Source organism: Streptopelia decaocto (genome assembly GCF_964273445.1).
Source record: "Streptopelia decaocto genome assembly, chromosome: 5".
Taxonomy (NCBI): domain Eukaryota; kingdom Metazoa; phylum Chordata; class Aves; order Columbiformes; family Columbidae; genus Streptopelia; species Streptopelia decaocto.
Window position 1 is genome coordinate 33,812,179 of NC_138659.1, and position 15,369 is coordinate 33,827,547.

Below are 15,369 nucleotides of genomic sequence, written 5' to 3' on the forward strand. Positions count from 1 at the left end.
AAAATTCTTAGCTTCAGCTAACTCTGGTCATGAATATTTGATTACTTTTTACACAAACTTTGTAAACTTTCCATTTGTAACAACGTAAACATACTGTAAATGTGATCACTCCACATGTGAGGCTATCTCTAAATCAAAGCTGTTAGCTAGAACTTTTGACCATAGTATTTGGAGAGCTGATGTATATTTCTTTAATTAGTTTTCCCATCCCTGTGATAATAAAAAGAACTGATATACTTCATTCAGATCACACCATTAACCTGGAAAGGGTATGTGTCTTTTTTAATGTGAACTCTATAGGCTGGACAGGACTGTTTCATGTTATCATTCCTGAAAGTGTTTGCTACTTGTGCCACAGCAATAGCTTTAATGCTCCATCTCCTGTCAGAAAAGCAAGGTGCGTGCCAATCCAGTTCATTTGCTTGTCACTACAAAAATCCCTTGAATCCTGAGGTTCTCTCCTGTGTCCTGAAGTCTCAGCTGTCCTCCTGAATCTACTTGGTGTGCTTATAGCTGGCAATCAGGATTTGGCCTTTGCAAATGCAATCAGGTAAGGCCGGGGGCATTGCTTTGGGAGAAACCCCCAGCTCAGGACCAGCCCTTTCCTTCTCTTCAGGAAACAACATCCCGGCAGCCATTAGGAGCACTTCACAGCTTTTAGTTCAGAAGAGCAGTTTTGACTGATTAATCCTGATTTCTTCCTGTAGCTAAAAGTGGACTATGTCTGCTTCGTGACACCGGCTTGTGGCGCTTTTAAATCCTACACAGGCACTTGGTCATACTGTTGTTGTCTCAGTCAGGCCCTTTCACTATCGAAAACGTGTCTCCAGCGGTTACGGATGGCTGAAGTTGTAGTTTTAAAGCTGCTGGGCATTTTTCTTTTTAAGGGAGAGTGGTGAAGAAGCGGTAGAAACTGCATTTGTGCTGGCGGGGCTGGCTGAGCCCCGCAGCGCCCCCCCCGCCCCCGCAGGCCGGGGCCGCTCTCAGCCACGCCGGTACCGCGACCTTCCCCTCAGGTTTCTCTCGCTCTCCCCCCTCGCGCCGCCCGCCCGCCGCTTTCCAGCTGCCTTAACCACCCTTCGCAGGGGCCCACGCACGCCGCGGGGGTGCGGCACAAGAGCCGGCCGGTGGACGGGGAGCGAGTCGCGGCTGCCCCGCCAGCCCGCTGCCCCCGGTCGCCCCGCCCGCCATGGCGGACGCCTCACGGCCGAGGCGCAGGGCCCGCCACGCGCTCCGCGGCGCACGCTGGGACCTGGCGTCCGGGAGGAGCCGCGGGGCACGCTGGGCGTTGTAGTCTGGCGGCAGAGCCGGCAGCCTATTGGCTGTCGGGCGGTGCTTGAGGGGGGTGTTCGGGCAGTGGGCGGGATCCGTGTCTGTCACACCGTGACCGGGCAGGCTACTGGCTGCCGGGCGGTGATTGAGGGCTGTGTTCCCGCCCCGCGGCGCGGGGCAGTGGGCGGGCTCTGTGTCTGTCACACGGTGACCGGCAGCGGCGTGGCGCGGAGCGGCGAGCGGAGATGCCCGAAGCCACCCGGTTCAGCGCCAGCAGCGGGGCCGAGTCGGATCCCGAGTGCCCCATGGAGAGCGAGTCCCCCCTGGAGAGCAGCCGGCGGCGGCGCAAGGTAACCGGGCCGGGGAGGAGAACGCCGGGGCCTCCCGCGGCCGGGTGGGGCCTGGCCGCCCCGTGCCGCCCGCGCGCCGGGGCCGTGTCGGGCGGGTCTCGCCTCGCGTGGCGCCGCCGGTGGCGCGTGCCGGGCCGGGGCTGCGGCCGCGGGGCGGTGCCGGGCCGGCCAGGCCACGTGCGCGGCGGGGCCTCCCGGGAGGGCGGCGGGCGCGGCCTGTGGCGCCCGGGCCTCGCCTGCGCCTCGTGTTCGGGCGGGGGCTGGGGCGGCCCCACGCCGCCGTAGCGGCCCCGGGAGCGCTCTCGGTGCGCGCTGGAGGGAGGAAGCGTCCCGAAAACGAAGGCCCGGGCGACTCATGGTCGGGAAACGCGTCCCGGCGGCATCTGCGCCGCGGCGGGGAGGGCTCGGCCGGGTTTCTGCCCCTTCCGCTGTTGGCATCCGAAGCACGGGTTTTGAACTGGGCAGCATCACCGGAAGCGTGAGCAGCTGCTCCAGGGAGGTGGTGCTGCCCCGCTGCTCTGGTGAGACCCCCTGCAGTGCTGCTCCAGCTCCGGAGCCCACAGGACACACGTGGAGCTGCTGGAGAGGGGCCAGAGGAGACCCGGGAATGACCCGGGGCTGGAACAGCTCTGCTGGGGGACAGGCTGAGAGAGCTGGGGGGTTCCGCTGGAGAAGAGAAGCTCCGGGGACACCTTATTGCAGCCTTTCTGTACTTTGAAGTGGCCTGTAAGAGAGATGGGGACAGACTTTAGCAGGACGAGGGGTGATGGTTTTAAACTAAAGGAGGGAGAGTCAGGCTAGAAATGAGGAAGAATTTTTTCTTTTCCCCTGCGGGTGGTGAGAGCCTGGGCAGGTACCCAGAGCGGTGGTGGATGAACCATCCCTGGAGACATCCCAGGCCAGGCTGGACGGGGCTCTGAGCAACCTGAGCTGCTGAAGATGTCCCTGCTCATGGCAGGGGGGGCACCGGGGGAGCTGGGGAGGGCCCTTCCCACCAAAGCCATTCTATGATTCTATGTTTTGCAACATCTTCTCTGTTTTGTGTCACTTGGCTGACGTGCATGTGTTTTCATTTATCGGCTGTGTTGCTCTGTGCCTTACCAGAAGGAGAAAAAAGAGAAGAAATCTAAACGGCATGACAAGTCTCGGAGGAGAAAGGCTGAGACGGATGAAAGTGAGCAGTCGGAGGAGGACGTTGTTCCCCCAAAACTCAAGAAATCCAAGAGTGGAGTAAAACAAAATGGTCATGTAAGAGAAGAAACCCCAGAGAACACAAGATTATCTTCCTTAAACATGAAATCCACTCACAAAAAACAGCACAGTAATTCTAGTGAAACGTCAAGTGGTGATGGTGACAGTGAGCAAGAGCAGGTAATACTGATGGTTGGGTTAGTTATAGTGATGTGCTTGGCTTTCAACTCCTGTATTGCCACAAAGTTATATTTAGAGCAGGTTATTTTTCCTTTTTTTTCCTCCCAATCAGTGGAAAGGCTGCTGGACATTTCTAGGGTTTAAACGTACTTGAAGTGCCCCTTCCCTTGATTGTTTGCACAAATTTCAGATTTGGAAAGTCCTGAAGTTGTAGATGAGCGCACTGTGGTTTCTGCGCTTCAGCAGCCCGGCTCCGTGGTAGCTGCTGGCAGACGGACAAGCTGCAGGGACATGGTGCTTTAATATGATTCAGCATCATTAGATATGATTGTGATTGCCACAAATATAGTTCAATTGACTTCTTTTTGGTATTATTGACTACTTCTCTAGTGAAATAAGAATTATTTCATTTTAGCTAGTGGAAAAAGAAAAGTTACGTATTAGTATGTTTTTATGTATCATTAGATAGTAATTAATGCAATAAGATGGTCCTTAATATAATACCATGTTGTAACAGTTCTGTAAGTAGTTTTCAGTCTTTTGGTAAGAATGTTTTTATTTTTTCTGACTATTCTGTTTTATTTAGGTTCCTCTAATATTGCTTGACATGAACATTTTTTTTTTTAAGGGAAACATATCTTGTTCTATTTAGGATTTGTTCTGAAAAGTCTTTATACCTGCGTGTTCTACTGTTGCTTGGTTTTGTTCCTTATTGCAGCTGGCGCTTCGCGAAGCACCCAGGGTTCCCCCGGTGTCTAGGTTTGCGTTCTTTCCTCACCCTTAGCGTTTTAACCGCTGTGCTGTTATAACATGTGGAAGTGGTGCCTTACTGAGTAGGAGCATTTGATGCTCTACTTCATAATGTTACTCTTTTGGGAATCAGTTTCTGTAGCTGTAAATCACTGTGCTGTATTAATTGGGAAGCAGGAAATGGGGTCGATATCATCCTGATTCTTACATATTACAACGTGATCTGTTAGGCTATTGGTAATTATTTAAAAGAAGATGTCAAAATTTAATTAAGAGTTTTCAGAGTTCTAATTTAGGTGTTTTGCATTTCTAGGGTTATGCCATTAGATATGAAACAGTCTTAAATTAGAGATCACTTTTGTCGAACTTTGAAATACGATAGTGGCTATAGTAAAACAAATAAGGCTCTTTAGCGGCAGCTGCCGTGCTGTCAGTGGAAGTTTGACCCTTGGGAATGACACTAGTGCTGTTGCCATTACCTTGAATTTTCTGATGGTCATATATATTCCCATGGAATATCATCTAATTTGTTGTTTACCTATCAGGAGATGACTGAAGAACAGAAAGAGGGTGCTTTGTCCAATTTTCCTATTTCCAAAGGGACTGTTCAGCTTCTTCAAGGTAAATTTCTTAACATGCTATGACAACAGAAATTAAATTATCTCTGTTGTGTGTTTTTTATCCTTGACGTATTCAACCAGTGAGCTTTGAGATGCACTCTGCGTGTGGCTGTGCAAGCACAGGTGCTATAGAGAAAGCATATATTGACTGCCTCCTCTGAATAAAGCTCTGAATACAGACTTTTCTGTTTGCAGTATTGCCCACTTCAGCCTTTACAAGTAGAATTTTAAATGACATAAGCTCAAAAGAAAAGGTGTGAGAATTTTTCAATTAAAGGTTTTTTCAGCATGAGTAAAAGAAAACCAGTTACATTTAGTGTGTTTGATGTTAGTATGTGTGTGACTTAGTATGAATTAAGAGAACAATATAAGTGTTTTTGATGTAGTGTTTTATTTGAAAGCAAGAGATTTTCATAGATATGTGGGGAGTATTACATAAATAAAGCCACGGTACTTAAAGGCTTTAACAGAAGACCAGTAGCGTTATCTGTCCCAGCCAGCACTGTGGCTGGTGGTGTGAAGTGGGAGAATAAAAAGGGCAGTCTGAGGGCAGCTTTAGAGACGACCTCTGAGATTAAATAAATCCGAGGAGATGGTGATATAACCCCGAGTGACTTCAGAGTGCATGGAGCCTTTGCTTGGGATAACTTTCTCTGAAGAGTACGCAAGAAACTTGTAAAACGATCGAATTAAGGAAGTCTGTTGAAATTGTCACAGCTCGAGGAGTCACGTACCTGTTTCCCGTGCAAGTGAAGACCTTCGACCCAGTGTTTGCTGGCAAAGATGTCATTGCTCAAGCTCGAACTGGGACGGGGAAGACATTCTCTTTTGCTATTCCCTTAATTGAAAAGCTTCAGGGAGACACACAAGAAAGAAGACGAGGCCGTGCACCAAAGGTAACTGTGCTTAGTTAGAGCGCCAGTTTTGCTTTGTCCTACAGCTGAGTGATTCAGATTTTTAACCTGGTGGAAAAGTTCTTCAGGTTTGCGCAGGAATAAAGTAAGCCCCACTAAAGATTGTTTGCAAGCTCTGCTCCTGGGCTTTGCCTGCGTCCTGTGCTGCCTCATAGCTCTGATGAACAGTAAAGAGCACAACAGTTCTATCCACTTGTCAGTTCCTTTTTCTGCATATGGGGAGACTGAAACTACAAGTGTTCACCGTGCTCCTATTTAACTTTACCTGTTGAGGTCTAGTGGTTACTGGATGCTTGTTTTTCTCCCAAATTAGTAACAGATTAGTGACTTATTTTGATCGATAAAAGCTACTTAAACACATTTGTTTAAACATGTAAAAAGTGGGAGGTCTTAAAAACAGACTTAGTTTTCACAAGGACCACCATCAGATATTGAAGCTTCTGCTCCAGAGAATGCAGATTTGTTATGAGCGGTCTGTGTTTGTTTTCACCAAATTCTTGTGATGCTGTCCAAAACTAGATAGGCCGAAGCTTCTTGTATCCTCATATCCCCATTAATAGTGGAATTATTATTTTTTTATCACTTTATTTCAGCTTGCCACCTGAAGCTTATTCCAAAACTAGTACTGGCTGTTTTATTTGCATCTGCCCCTCTCGTTGGCCGTCAGACTGAGAATGCTGGCTCTGGGTTGGGCACAGTCTTGCAGAGAAGGGAAAGCTTTCTTTGAAGGAGTCACAAGTCTTAAAATAAAGTCTTGCAGGCCTTGCTCTACCACAGTACACTACTTCTTGTAATGTGTTTCAATGTTGGAAGAAGTCACAGGGTGAGGATTTAGAGTTCCTTAGTTGAACTCCTGGCCAGTAGATCATCCCTCACCAGTGCAAAGCCTGTGTGTCGGAAGAGAGGATGGTCTCTTGGTTGTTTCTGTGAGGATATCAGCACAGGCTCCAGGACCATGCTGAACTTTGCAGACTGAACTCGTTTCCCTGAGTCCCAGGGGAGCTGAGACAGTTGATTGCCCTTTCTCACACCTTCTTGTGGGACTGAAGCATTACCGAGCATGTGTAAAAACCTCTTATTACCAAAATCCTTTAGTCTTGTGCTCCAACAGCGCATGTGTGTGTAGACCTGTAGCTGGTCTGTTCAAGAGCTGAAGTTAAATAAGATTTAAGTACCTCCTGTCCATCTCTTTTAAAAAGAAGGTTGCCTGTCCTCAGTGGCTGTGTGCCGAAGGAGATTAATGGTGTTACAAGAGACTTAAGCAGTACGTTTCTTTAATTTTTGTTTAGATAACTATTTAACGCCCCCCCCCCCCCCTTTTTTTTTAAATTACATACAAGGTCAGACCTAAATGGATGATTAGAAGACTAGTGGTTTCTTGGCAGAAGCCATGAGAGAAATCTGTCTTTCCTCTGCCTAGGTACTAGTTCTCTGTCCAACGAGAGAGCTGGCGAACCAGGTTGCCAAAGACTTCAAGGACATCACAAGAAAGCTGACGGTAGCTTGTTTCTATGGAGGAACGCCATATAACGGACAAAGTAAGTGACACAAATGTCGATTGAGTGACATATTTGAGAAATGCAGTTGGGTCCTTCCAAACACACACTTTTAACTCAAGAACTGGAGAGTATTCATGGGGAATTCAGCAGCTCCAGATAAATGTTATTGTGAGAAATAATTGTGTTCAATTAATTGTGCTCAATTATGTTCTTGGTGTTCCTCATCTACTCATAGTCATTAAAGTGAAAGAGGTTATATTGTGTGTATACAGAGTGTTTAGGTTTAGGTTCTTGTAAACTTTGATGTTTCTATAAAAGATGTTTAGTCTTAGAGCTGTGAGTGGGGTTTTTTGTGTGATATGTGATAGCTAGAAAATCAGTAAAGCGGAGAATGATGTCTTTATTCTAACAGCATAATTCTTGCTGGTTGTAAACAAGGTAAATGAGAGCAGGAATGGGAACACGCTCTTTTATTGGAATGTGTCTTGAGACATTAGGGATGAATTCTTTTTCCTGCAGAACTTCAGAAAGGAGGTGATTTCAGTCAGTTTCCGATTCAGGCAGACAATTTGGGCAGAGCTAACTACTTCCAACGTGTGTTAAAAGAAGCTCTTTGCCACTTTATTTAAATCATGGGGAATCTGTTCTGCAGGAGGAGCGGTGGAACTTCTACCTTACCGCTTTGGTTTTTGTTTGGTTTTGTTTTTCCCAGGTTTTCTCTTGCTGTTCATCATTTGTTCTCGCATTTGTGAGAAGAGCACTAATGGACGGTTTGAGAAGCTGATGTTACATTATTACTCAGCTACGATGTGTTTCTAATGTATAGAATGCTCCCTAGGTCACTGCTAACGCCTCTGCTGCTCTTCCCTGTTATCAGTTGATCTCATGAGAAGCGGCATTGACATCTTGGTTGGGACACCTGGTCGAATCAAAGACCATCTTCAGAACGGCAAGCTGGACCTGACCAAGGTGAAACATGTGGTACTTGATGAAGTTGACCAGATGCTGGACATGGGATTTGCTGAGCAAGTGGAAGACATTTTACGAGTTGCATACAAGAAGGGTAATCTCAATATTTAAACAAACAGTAGGAAATATTAGTAATAATGTAGTCTTCTAAAATTCAGGTCTATTCTTCTGCGAGTAGCAAGGTGGCTTTGTTTAGAAATGACTGAATGTTGCAGGAAATGTGAACACAGTACATAAGGTGTTGTGAAGGTAGGACTCGTTCATAGGGCCTTTGCAAAGGTTAAAATCCCTTACTTAGGGATCTGTAAATAACTTTCTTTGACACCCATCCATAAGTTGTACTTGGACTTCTTCCAGTTAAAAGGAGTTAGAAACCTTTTACCATTTTCCCCACTTGAAAATAGACTGGATTTTTGGTCATAGTAACTTTTTGCCTAATCTTGAAAATATTTGGACTTTCTAGAGTATTTTTTCCCAGATGTTGATCATGCATCAGTTGAAAAAGTGGAATTGCCTTATTTATTTTAAATACTGATATTTGACCCCATACTTTTAATAACTCACGTAATCAACTTGTATGCATCTGTAAGATGAAACATGAAGTTTGCGAAACGTTGTGTTTTAAGATTCTGAAGACAACCCCCAGACGCTGCTGTTTTCCGCAACTTGCCCGCACTGGGTGTATGACGTGGCGAAGAAATACATGAAGTCCAGATACGAGCAGGTTGACCTGATTGGGAAAAAGACTCAAAAGGCTGCCACGACGGTGGAAGTGAGTATCTGTCTCGTGTGGGACGTTTCCAGGCCTCTTCCCCTTTGCTTTATGCTACAAACGGTCATCCCATCCTAATGTACATTAGCAGAATGATGTTGAAAGTAGGTCTGAGAATTATTGTTTAAGCATAAGGCGCTCTACAGCTAGTCAACATCCATAGGCATCTCGAGTAGAGTGAGGATTCAGTTATCAGTTGGTTTTGTTGGTTTTCAGAGGAAAAGGGTATCTGAATTTATCCAGAGAAATGATATAATGTCTCCTGGGTTTATTTTAACTTGCTTTAAAAAGCGATTTGTAGACTGTCATCTTGGTTTTCCTCTTACTGTAACTATTCTGTTTAATGTTAGACTAATTGTGGTGGATACAAGAGCCACATGGATTTTGCACGTTCTGGAACATGAGTTAGTGTATTTTGCCTATCAGGAACCTGTACAACTCTTTAGTATTTCTGGATTTTACAGTTTCAAATGTATTAAAAAGAAGCATGTTGTGTTTTTATGTGTGCTAACCACCGGAATGACTTTCCGTAGCATTTGGCAATAGAGTGCCACTGGTCTCAGAGAGCCGCGGTGATCGGAGACGTCATTCAGGTCTACAGTGGCAGCTACGGGAGGACCATCGTCTTTTGTGAGACCAAAAAGGAGGCAAATGAACTGGCTCTGAATGCTTCAATCAAACAGGTATATATCTGTATCTCAGCTGTGTTCAGCAGCAGAACCTGTCCGAGGTGTATCAGCCCTGTGTTTGATACCAGACCTATGCTGAGTGAGTTTTAAAGAGAGACTTTGAAAGCGGTTAGGACCGGCTTTTGTGGGTGGTCAGGTAGCTTCAAAAACTGCCAAAAAGGACCTTAAGAAAGACTCAAACTGGTTGAAAGTTTACAGCATTATGGTCTTCAGGACTAGGCTGCACTAACAGATACTGAGCTACAAGGGATTTTTTATTAAAAGAAGAGTTATTGACATCAAATGAAACAGTTGTGAATTTTTTTTTCTTTAGAGAGGACTGTCTTGGATTAAAAAGTGGAGGCAGACTTAGAGAACAAGTAGGATAAGAGGTTGTGGTACTGGAGTAGCAGTTACTGAGCTGTGATGCTGACATTAATTAATGTAGTAGTGGAGCACTGTCTTTGATTCTGGTGCGGTCCTATAACAATAGTGTTTTTCAGGATTGCCAGTCGTTGCACGGTGACATTCCTCAGAAGCAGAGAGAGATCACACTGAAAGGTTTCAGAAACGGTGCATTCAAAGTTCTGGTGGCAACCAACGTGGCTGCCCGTGGTTTAGACATCCCTGAGGTTGACCTGGTTGTACAGAGTTCACCACCAAAGGTAGGTGATGATTGGGTGTCTTGGTTGGGTGTCTTGTCGTAAGTTATAGGTTTGTTTTCAAGCAGTGAAGGCTTTAGGGGATGGTGTTCACCACACTGAGTATATCAGCATTGCATTTAAGGGTAAGGAGGGTCCTGATACACAGAAGTAGTTCCTTAGAGGATTCTTTTCAGAGTCCATCGGCCACTGGTATGTTTAAAGATGGGGTCCTTAAAACACTCCCATTCAGGGCTGCTTAAAGCCTCTCCCTTCAAGGCCTTGCATGGTGATTGCGGGTCTGGGAGCAGCGGAAGGTGAAGAGCGGCTGTTTGTCTCGCAGGAACAGTTCACTAAGCAGGGGCGTAGGTAAGGATGGACCCCAGAAGTGACATGGGCTGAAGTTAAGAGGGTTTAAAAGAAACAAGATCATTTTTCAGTGAATTTGCCGTTATACCATGTCAGTAATCGTGCTCAAGTTAGTATGCAGGAGAGTGTAGGTGGTACGCATGCTCAAAATGGTGCCAGAGCGAGACTTAGCTGATCTGCGCTCATGGTTCTGGCTTTCAAACAGGGATTTTTAGAGGGTTATGGAAAAGCTCATTTGTTTGATTTTAGTGAAACAACTGTTTTTAACTTAATTCTTTGATGCATATATTGTGCATTATTCAGGCTTAACTCTAATAGCTTCTGCTAAGTTATGTGAATGCAATGAATTGATTAAATTACAATAAATTAGATAAGTTATAAGAGTATTTATATTGAAGGATGTGGAGTCCTATATCCATCGTTCTGGACGCACAGGTCGAGCTGGACGGACCGGGATCTGCATCTGTTTCTACCAGCGAAAGGAGGAGCATCAGTTAAGATACGTGGAACAGAAAGCGGTAAAGTGCAGCTTCCTCTGGTGTGACGCGTCGGGGCAGTGTCGCGCTCGTGTTAGTTCAACAGCTCAGTGACAGGATGTAGCGTGTAACGCGCCACGTGAGCTCAGGTTACCTGCAGAGGTCGAGTCCCCTGTCAATGACCGCGGAGCAGAGATCGTGCTGCGGATTCTCGTGCTCACGCTTTTCTCAGCCAATTCCAGTAAGACTGGACCTGTGCAAATGAGAAAAAGCCCGCAGGATTTCAGCTCAGTGTTCACCATGGCTTGTCATCAGTGGTTTGCTTTACCGAGAACTGTTACTTCCATTTTGCACTTTGTGCACTGTTCCATACAGTATTTCTCTCGCCAACTAAATATTCAGTTGGGGTGAAATGGTTTAGTCTTGGCACATAAAACTCAGACTTACATTTAGAAATGTACTCGTACTTAATATAACTCATAGTTAAATCCAAGTAAATCAGAGTAAAATGAATAATTTAGAATTTGTAGGCCCTTTTCCCTGTTGGAATCCACCAAAATGGTCTCTGTTTCAGTTTGAGGTCACTGGATCATTTAAATTGACCTGGTACATAAAGGCTTTTAAGTGTTACCCTGTAAGTGTTACCCTGTAAGTGTAAGTGTTTCCCTGTAAGCTTGACCTTGTCATTTTCACCAGCAAAACTTGGGAGTTAAAAGGTGAAAAGAAGAAGAAAAGTGATAGATTTAAATGAAACAATAGAACTGAATTACTTAACGGTATGCAACTTTCATCTGTATTGTCCTTTTTACTTTCCAGGGCATTACATTCAAGCGTGTTGGCGTTCCTACCGCAACAGATATCATAAAGGCTTCCAGCAAGGACGCCATCAGGTGCGTTGGGGGGCTCAGGCCCTGGTGTATCTCCCTGGTTCAGAGGGGATGTTTGGATTACTTGATTACATCTCAGAACCAATCGCTACTAAAGCCTTGCACTGCTGCTTTTGTTCTGTTTCAGAGCCCAGTAAATACTAATATAGAATGTTTGTTTCTTTTGCTTTAATTACTTAGGTGTCTGGACTCTGTTCCTGAAACTGCTATTGAGTATTTCAAGGAATCTGCTCGGTTACTAGTACAAGAGAAGGGGCCAGTGAATGCTCTGGCTGCAGCTCTGGCCCATATTTCAGGTGCCACCTCCATTGAGCAGCGCTCCCTGCTGAACTCGGACGCGGTAAGGCTGGCGGCTCCACGTGTGTCTAAAAGTCTTTTTTAAAAAATGTAAATAAAAAGCAACACACTTCTGCAATGTTTAAATAGAGAATCATTTGTCTCCCTGGGATTTTTTTATGGGAACTGTACTTAAGCCACTAGGAACTACTGATTTAGTTCAAAGCAAGAATATACTGGCTACAAATACGCTTGCTCTCTGATAATAGTACCCACTTGAAAACTTCAGTGTGTAAAGTCTACATTAGGAGGTTTCTCGTGTGTAGATGTGCTGAAGCTTATTCCTCTGACTGACTGGAGTTTCTTACCTGTAGGGGTTTGTTACAATGATACTGCGCTGCTCTGAAGAAATAAACAACATGAGCTATGCCTGGCGAAGGCTGCGAGAGCTGCTGGGTGATGACGTCGACAGGAAGGTGAACAGGATGTGTTTCCTCAAGGGAAAAATGGTGAGCTGCTTTGTGTGTGTCTGTTCTGCGGAGCTCTCTGCTTGTAGCCTTTTCTCAGCAATTGCCAGAGGAGATACTGGGTCCTTTTTTCCCTGTTCCAGGCACTGCTGATAAGGAAGTGACTCTGGTGCAAGGGTGGGTCTCAGCCTCTTCTTTTAGGTCTTGGGCATCTTGGGGGCTTAGGGCTCTGCTCCACTCATGTGCTAAGGAGACAGTACAATGCGGTATATAGCGTGGCTATAGGGACGGCAGAACACATAAAAGGAACGAACCGTGGTTACTGTGCCGTAATGACACAACGTAGAACAGGATTTCGTAGGAGAGTCAGTTCTGGTAGTTCGTATCCATCCTGTTTCTGGAACCTGAAAGGGAAAGAGGAGAAAGTTACTTTCTGGGTTGGGTACGTCAGTCTTGGAACAACCTCTCTGAGAGGTGGTTGTTTGAAACAGAAGTGATTCCCCTCGCTCTTCTGTCTCAGAACTCTTATGCGTTTTCACAGACATTAAAATGTGTGATCAGATAGTCTGTCCAGAACTATTTGTGACAGAGGACAAGGAATGCTTATGTCCTGCTTCTGCCACTTGTTGGGCATTATTACTGATTTGCTTCATCGTTGTTTTTTTTCTGGGTGTATTTCTTGTTTCTCAGCATACCCTGATGAATCAAACAGCGCAGAGATGCTGTGAGCTCGATGACCGAATCCGTGTGCGGTCAGCCACGGGTGCTGGGCCAGCAGGCCGCTCTCTGATCCCTTCTCTGCCGTTCGTTTTTCTGGCGCTTTCACACGCCCGCGTTGCCGTAGACTCGCGGTTCATGTCCACGCTGGAGTTTCCATCACAGACACATTCGCTGGCGTTACAGGGAACTGCCCAGTTTTTTCCATCTCTGAAATCTTTTCTTAATGTGTCCTTCGTGCAGGAGATTTGGTATTGCTTTGATTGGTGAGCTTGCTTTCATTGTCCTCGCCTCTGTCTCTCTGTTCACAGCATTGTTCTGTACTTGATGTGCAGAACACTGTGTATGGATGGTGTTCCCTACATCAGATTTGTAATTCTCAATATCCAGGTTGCTCATTTGGACAAAGAATAGCATTTCAACATATGAAATATGTGTATTGTACTTAATCATTCAAGTAGTTTAACTTCAGATTTTTAGGCTGAACCTAAATGTTCAGTTTACTGGATGTATATATTTTGTAGTATATATTAAAACTTCTGATTTGAAAGAATTTGCCAAATGAGTAATGCAGAAGCCAATAGACAACAGTTTAGGATGCAAAAGGTTATAAACATATTGTTAAAGAGCAGGAAAATGTGGATTGGAAGCGCTGGCTGTGCGGAGGAAAGAACAGTGTGTGTATCTGAGGAAAACGTGAAGGGAGTGAGTGCAAGTATTGGTGTTCTGAGAAATATTGATGCAACTCCCTCAATGCTCAAAGATCTCCAAGTATCTCAAGTCTCTTAAAAACCACTTTGAAACTGTTTTAGTACGCAGATTTGTACGTGTTTGTTTGGTTTTAGTTGCATCAGCTGCTAGACTTGTACCCATTACAGTTTTTCTCTCTCTCCAGGGAGTGTGTTTCGATGTCCCTGCAGCAGACCGGAAGGACATAGAGGTACGGCATTGCAGTGCCTGGTTGCAGCGCCCCATAGATGAAACTGGCTGGAGAGGGCGAGGCAGGAAACACGACCTGGCCTGTATCCTGCCTTTCCATCCCAGAAGGGATGGCTTTGGAGAAACTGAACAGAACAAGCATACAGCGTTCCTCTCCTACAGTATTCCTGTCTCCAAAACTGTATTTGAGACTCCTGTCTGAGAAGAGCGGGGGTGTGAACAGTCCAGCCCTTCTCACCGCCGCTGGGTTAACCCGCGCAGGCAATGAGCGCTGTTACACTGTACAACCCCCTTTTTTCCATTCCCCGACCCGCGTCCCTTCACTCGGAGTTCTCTCCACGGAAAAGAGGATTCCAGGGTTTTGCTTGGCAGAATTGGTGTCCCCAGGCCAAAATTCCTCAGGCATCCAGCCTCCGGGTGCTTCTCCCTGAGCTCGTCTCTGTACCCTTGTGCCCTGGTATTCGTTCAGCCCTACAACAAATTCTGTTTGTGATCAGTAATAATTGTAGTGTTAGTCTTAATTAATGAAACGTGGGGAAGGAGATGACTGAGGATGCTGCTTTGTAAAGCACTTAAGGTGGGTTTCTCAGCTGCGGCTCACGCTTAAAATTTTGAAACCAGTATTGACCACTTATGTTAGAAACTTGAGTCCCCTATTTAGCTCACGATTTTTCCTTTTTGACCGAGCAAATTTAGTAATTATGAAATACCCTGTATGTGCATTCCTAGAATTTAACTTGCTGTGTCTGACTTCTATTTGAATAGGCGAGATGGGAAGATTCAAAACAGTGGCGTTTGTGCGTGGCGACTGAATTACCGGAGTTAGTGGAGTCGCAGCGAGGAGGAGGAGGAGGAGGCGGCGGCCGGAGCTTCTCAAGCTCCAGGAATGGGCGGCGCGGGAGCTCCGGTGGTAGAAACAGATTCAGAGGCAGGGGCCAGAAACGAAGCTTTGACAGAGCCTTTGATCGTTGACTCCAACAACCCAGAGGGAAGAACGGGACTGCAGTATTTTATATATTAATTAAAATAGGCTGTTCCTGTGTGTTTGTACCACCTTGAAAAATCCATCATTCACATTATTTTTTTTCTCAGTACTACTTTGGTCATAATCAAGATCCTGTTCACTTAAACGCAGGAAAAAGAGAACTTTGGTTTTTTTCTTTCTTTCTTTCTTTCTTTCTCCTATGGCAATTTCAACTGTCACTACCTGCATCTTTGTTCTAGAATGTGACTGTCGCCTCCATCTCTGTCACCTGCCTCGCTGTGTACTGTATAGATCCTCACCACCGGTTGAACCTGTACATTTTCCAAAAAAATAAAATACTATTTTACGAGTTCACAGCCCGTGTCGGAAGGTTTTAAACGCGCGTGTGCTGGGCCGAGGCGAGCAGCAGAGAGCGGCTGTTAGGAGC

General features: G+C 45.7%; 1 protein-coding gene across 1 annotated transcript; it reads left to right on the top strand.

Moving 5' to 3' along the window:
• Positions 1-1,443: 1,443 nt before the first annotated feature.
• Positions 1,444-15,296, top strand: LOC309440668 (nucleolar RNA helicase 2-like). Its single transcript, XM_082054595.1, has 15 exons — positions 1,444-1,622; positions 2,727-2,993; positions 4,289-4,364; positions 5,081-5,259; positions 6,698-6,815; positions 7,654-7,839; positions 8,372-8,517; positions 9,051-9,200; positions 9,689-9,850; positions 10,594-10,713; positions 11,488-11,561; positions 11,739-11,898; positions 12,209-12,343; positions 13,914-13,958; positions 14,723-15,296. The coding sequence occupies exons 1-15, from the start codon at positions 1,518-1,520 to the stop codon at positions 14,927-14,929; spliced, it is 2,130 nt and encodes a 709-aa protein (XP_081910721.1). The 5' UTR covers positions 1,444-1,517; the 3' UTR covers positions 14,930-15,296.
• Positions 15,297-15,369: the final 73 nt, after the last annotated feature.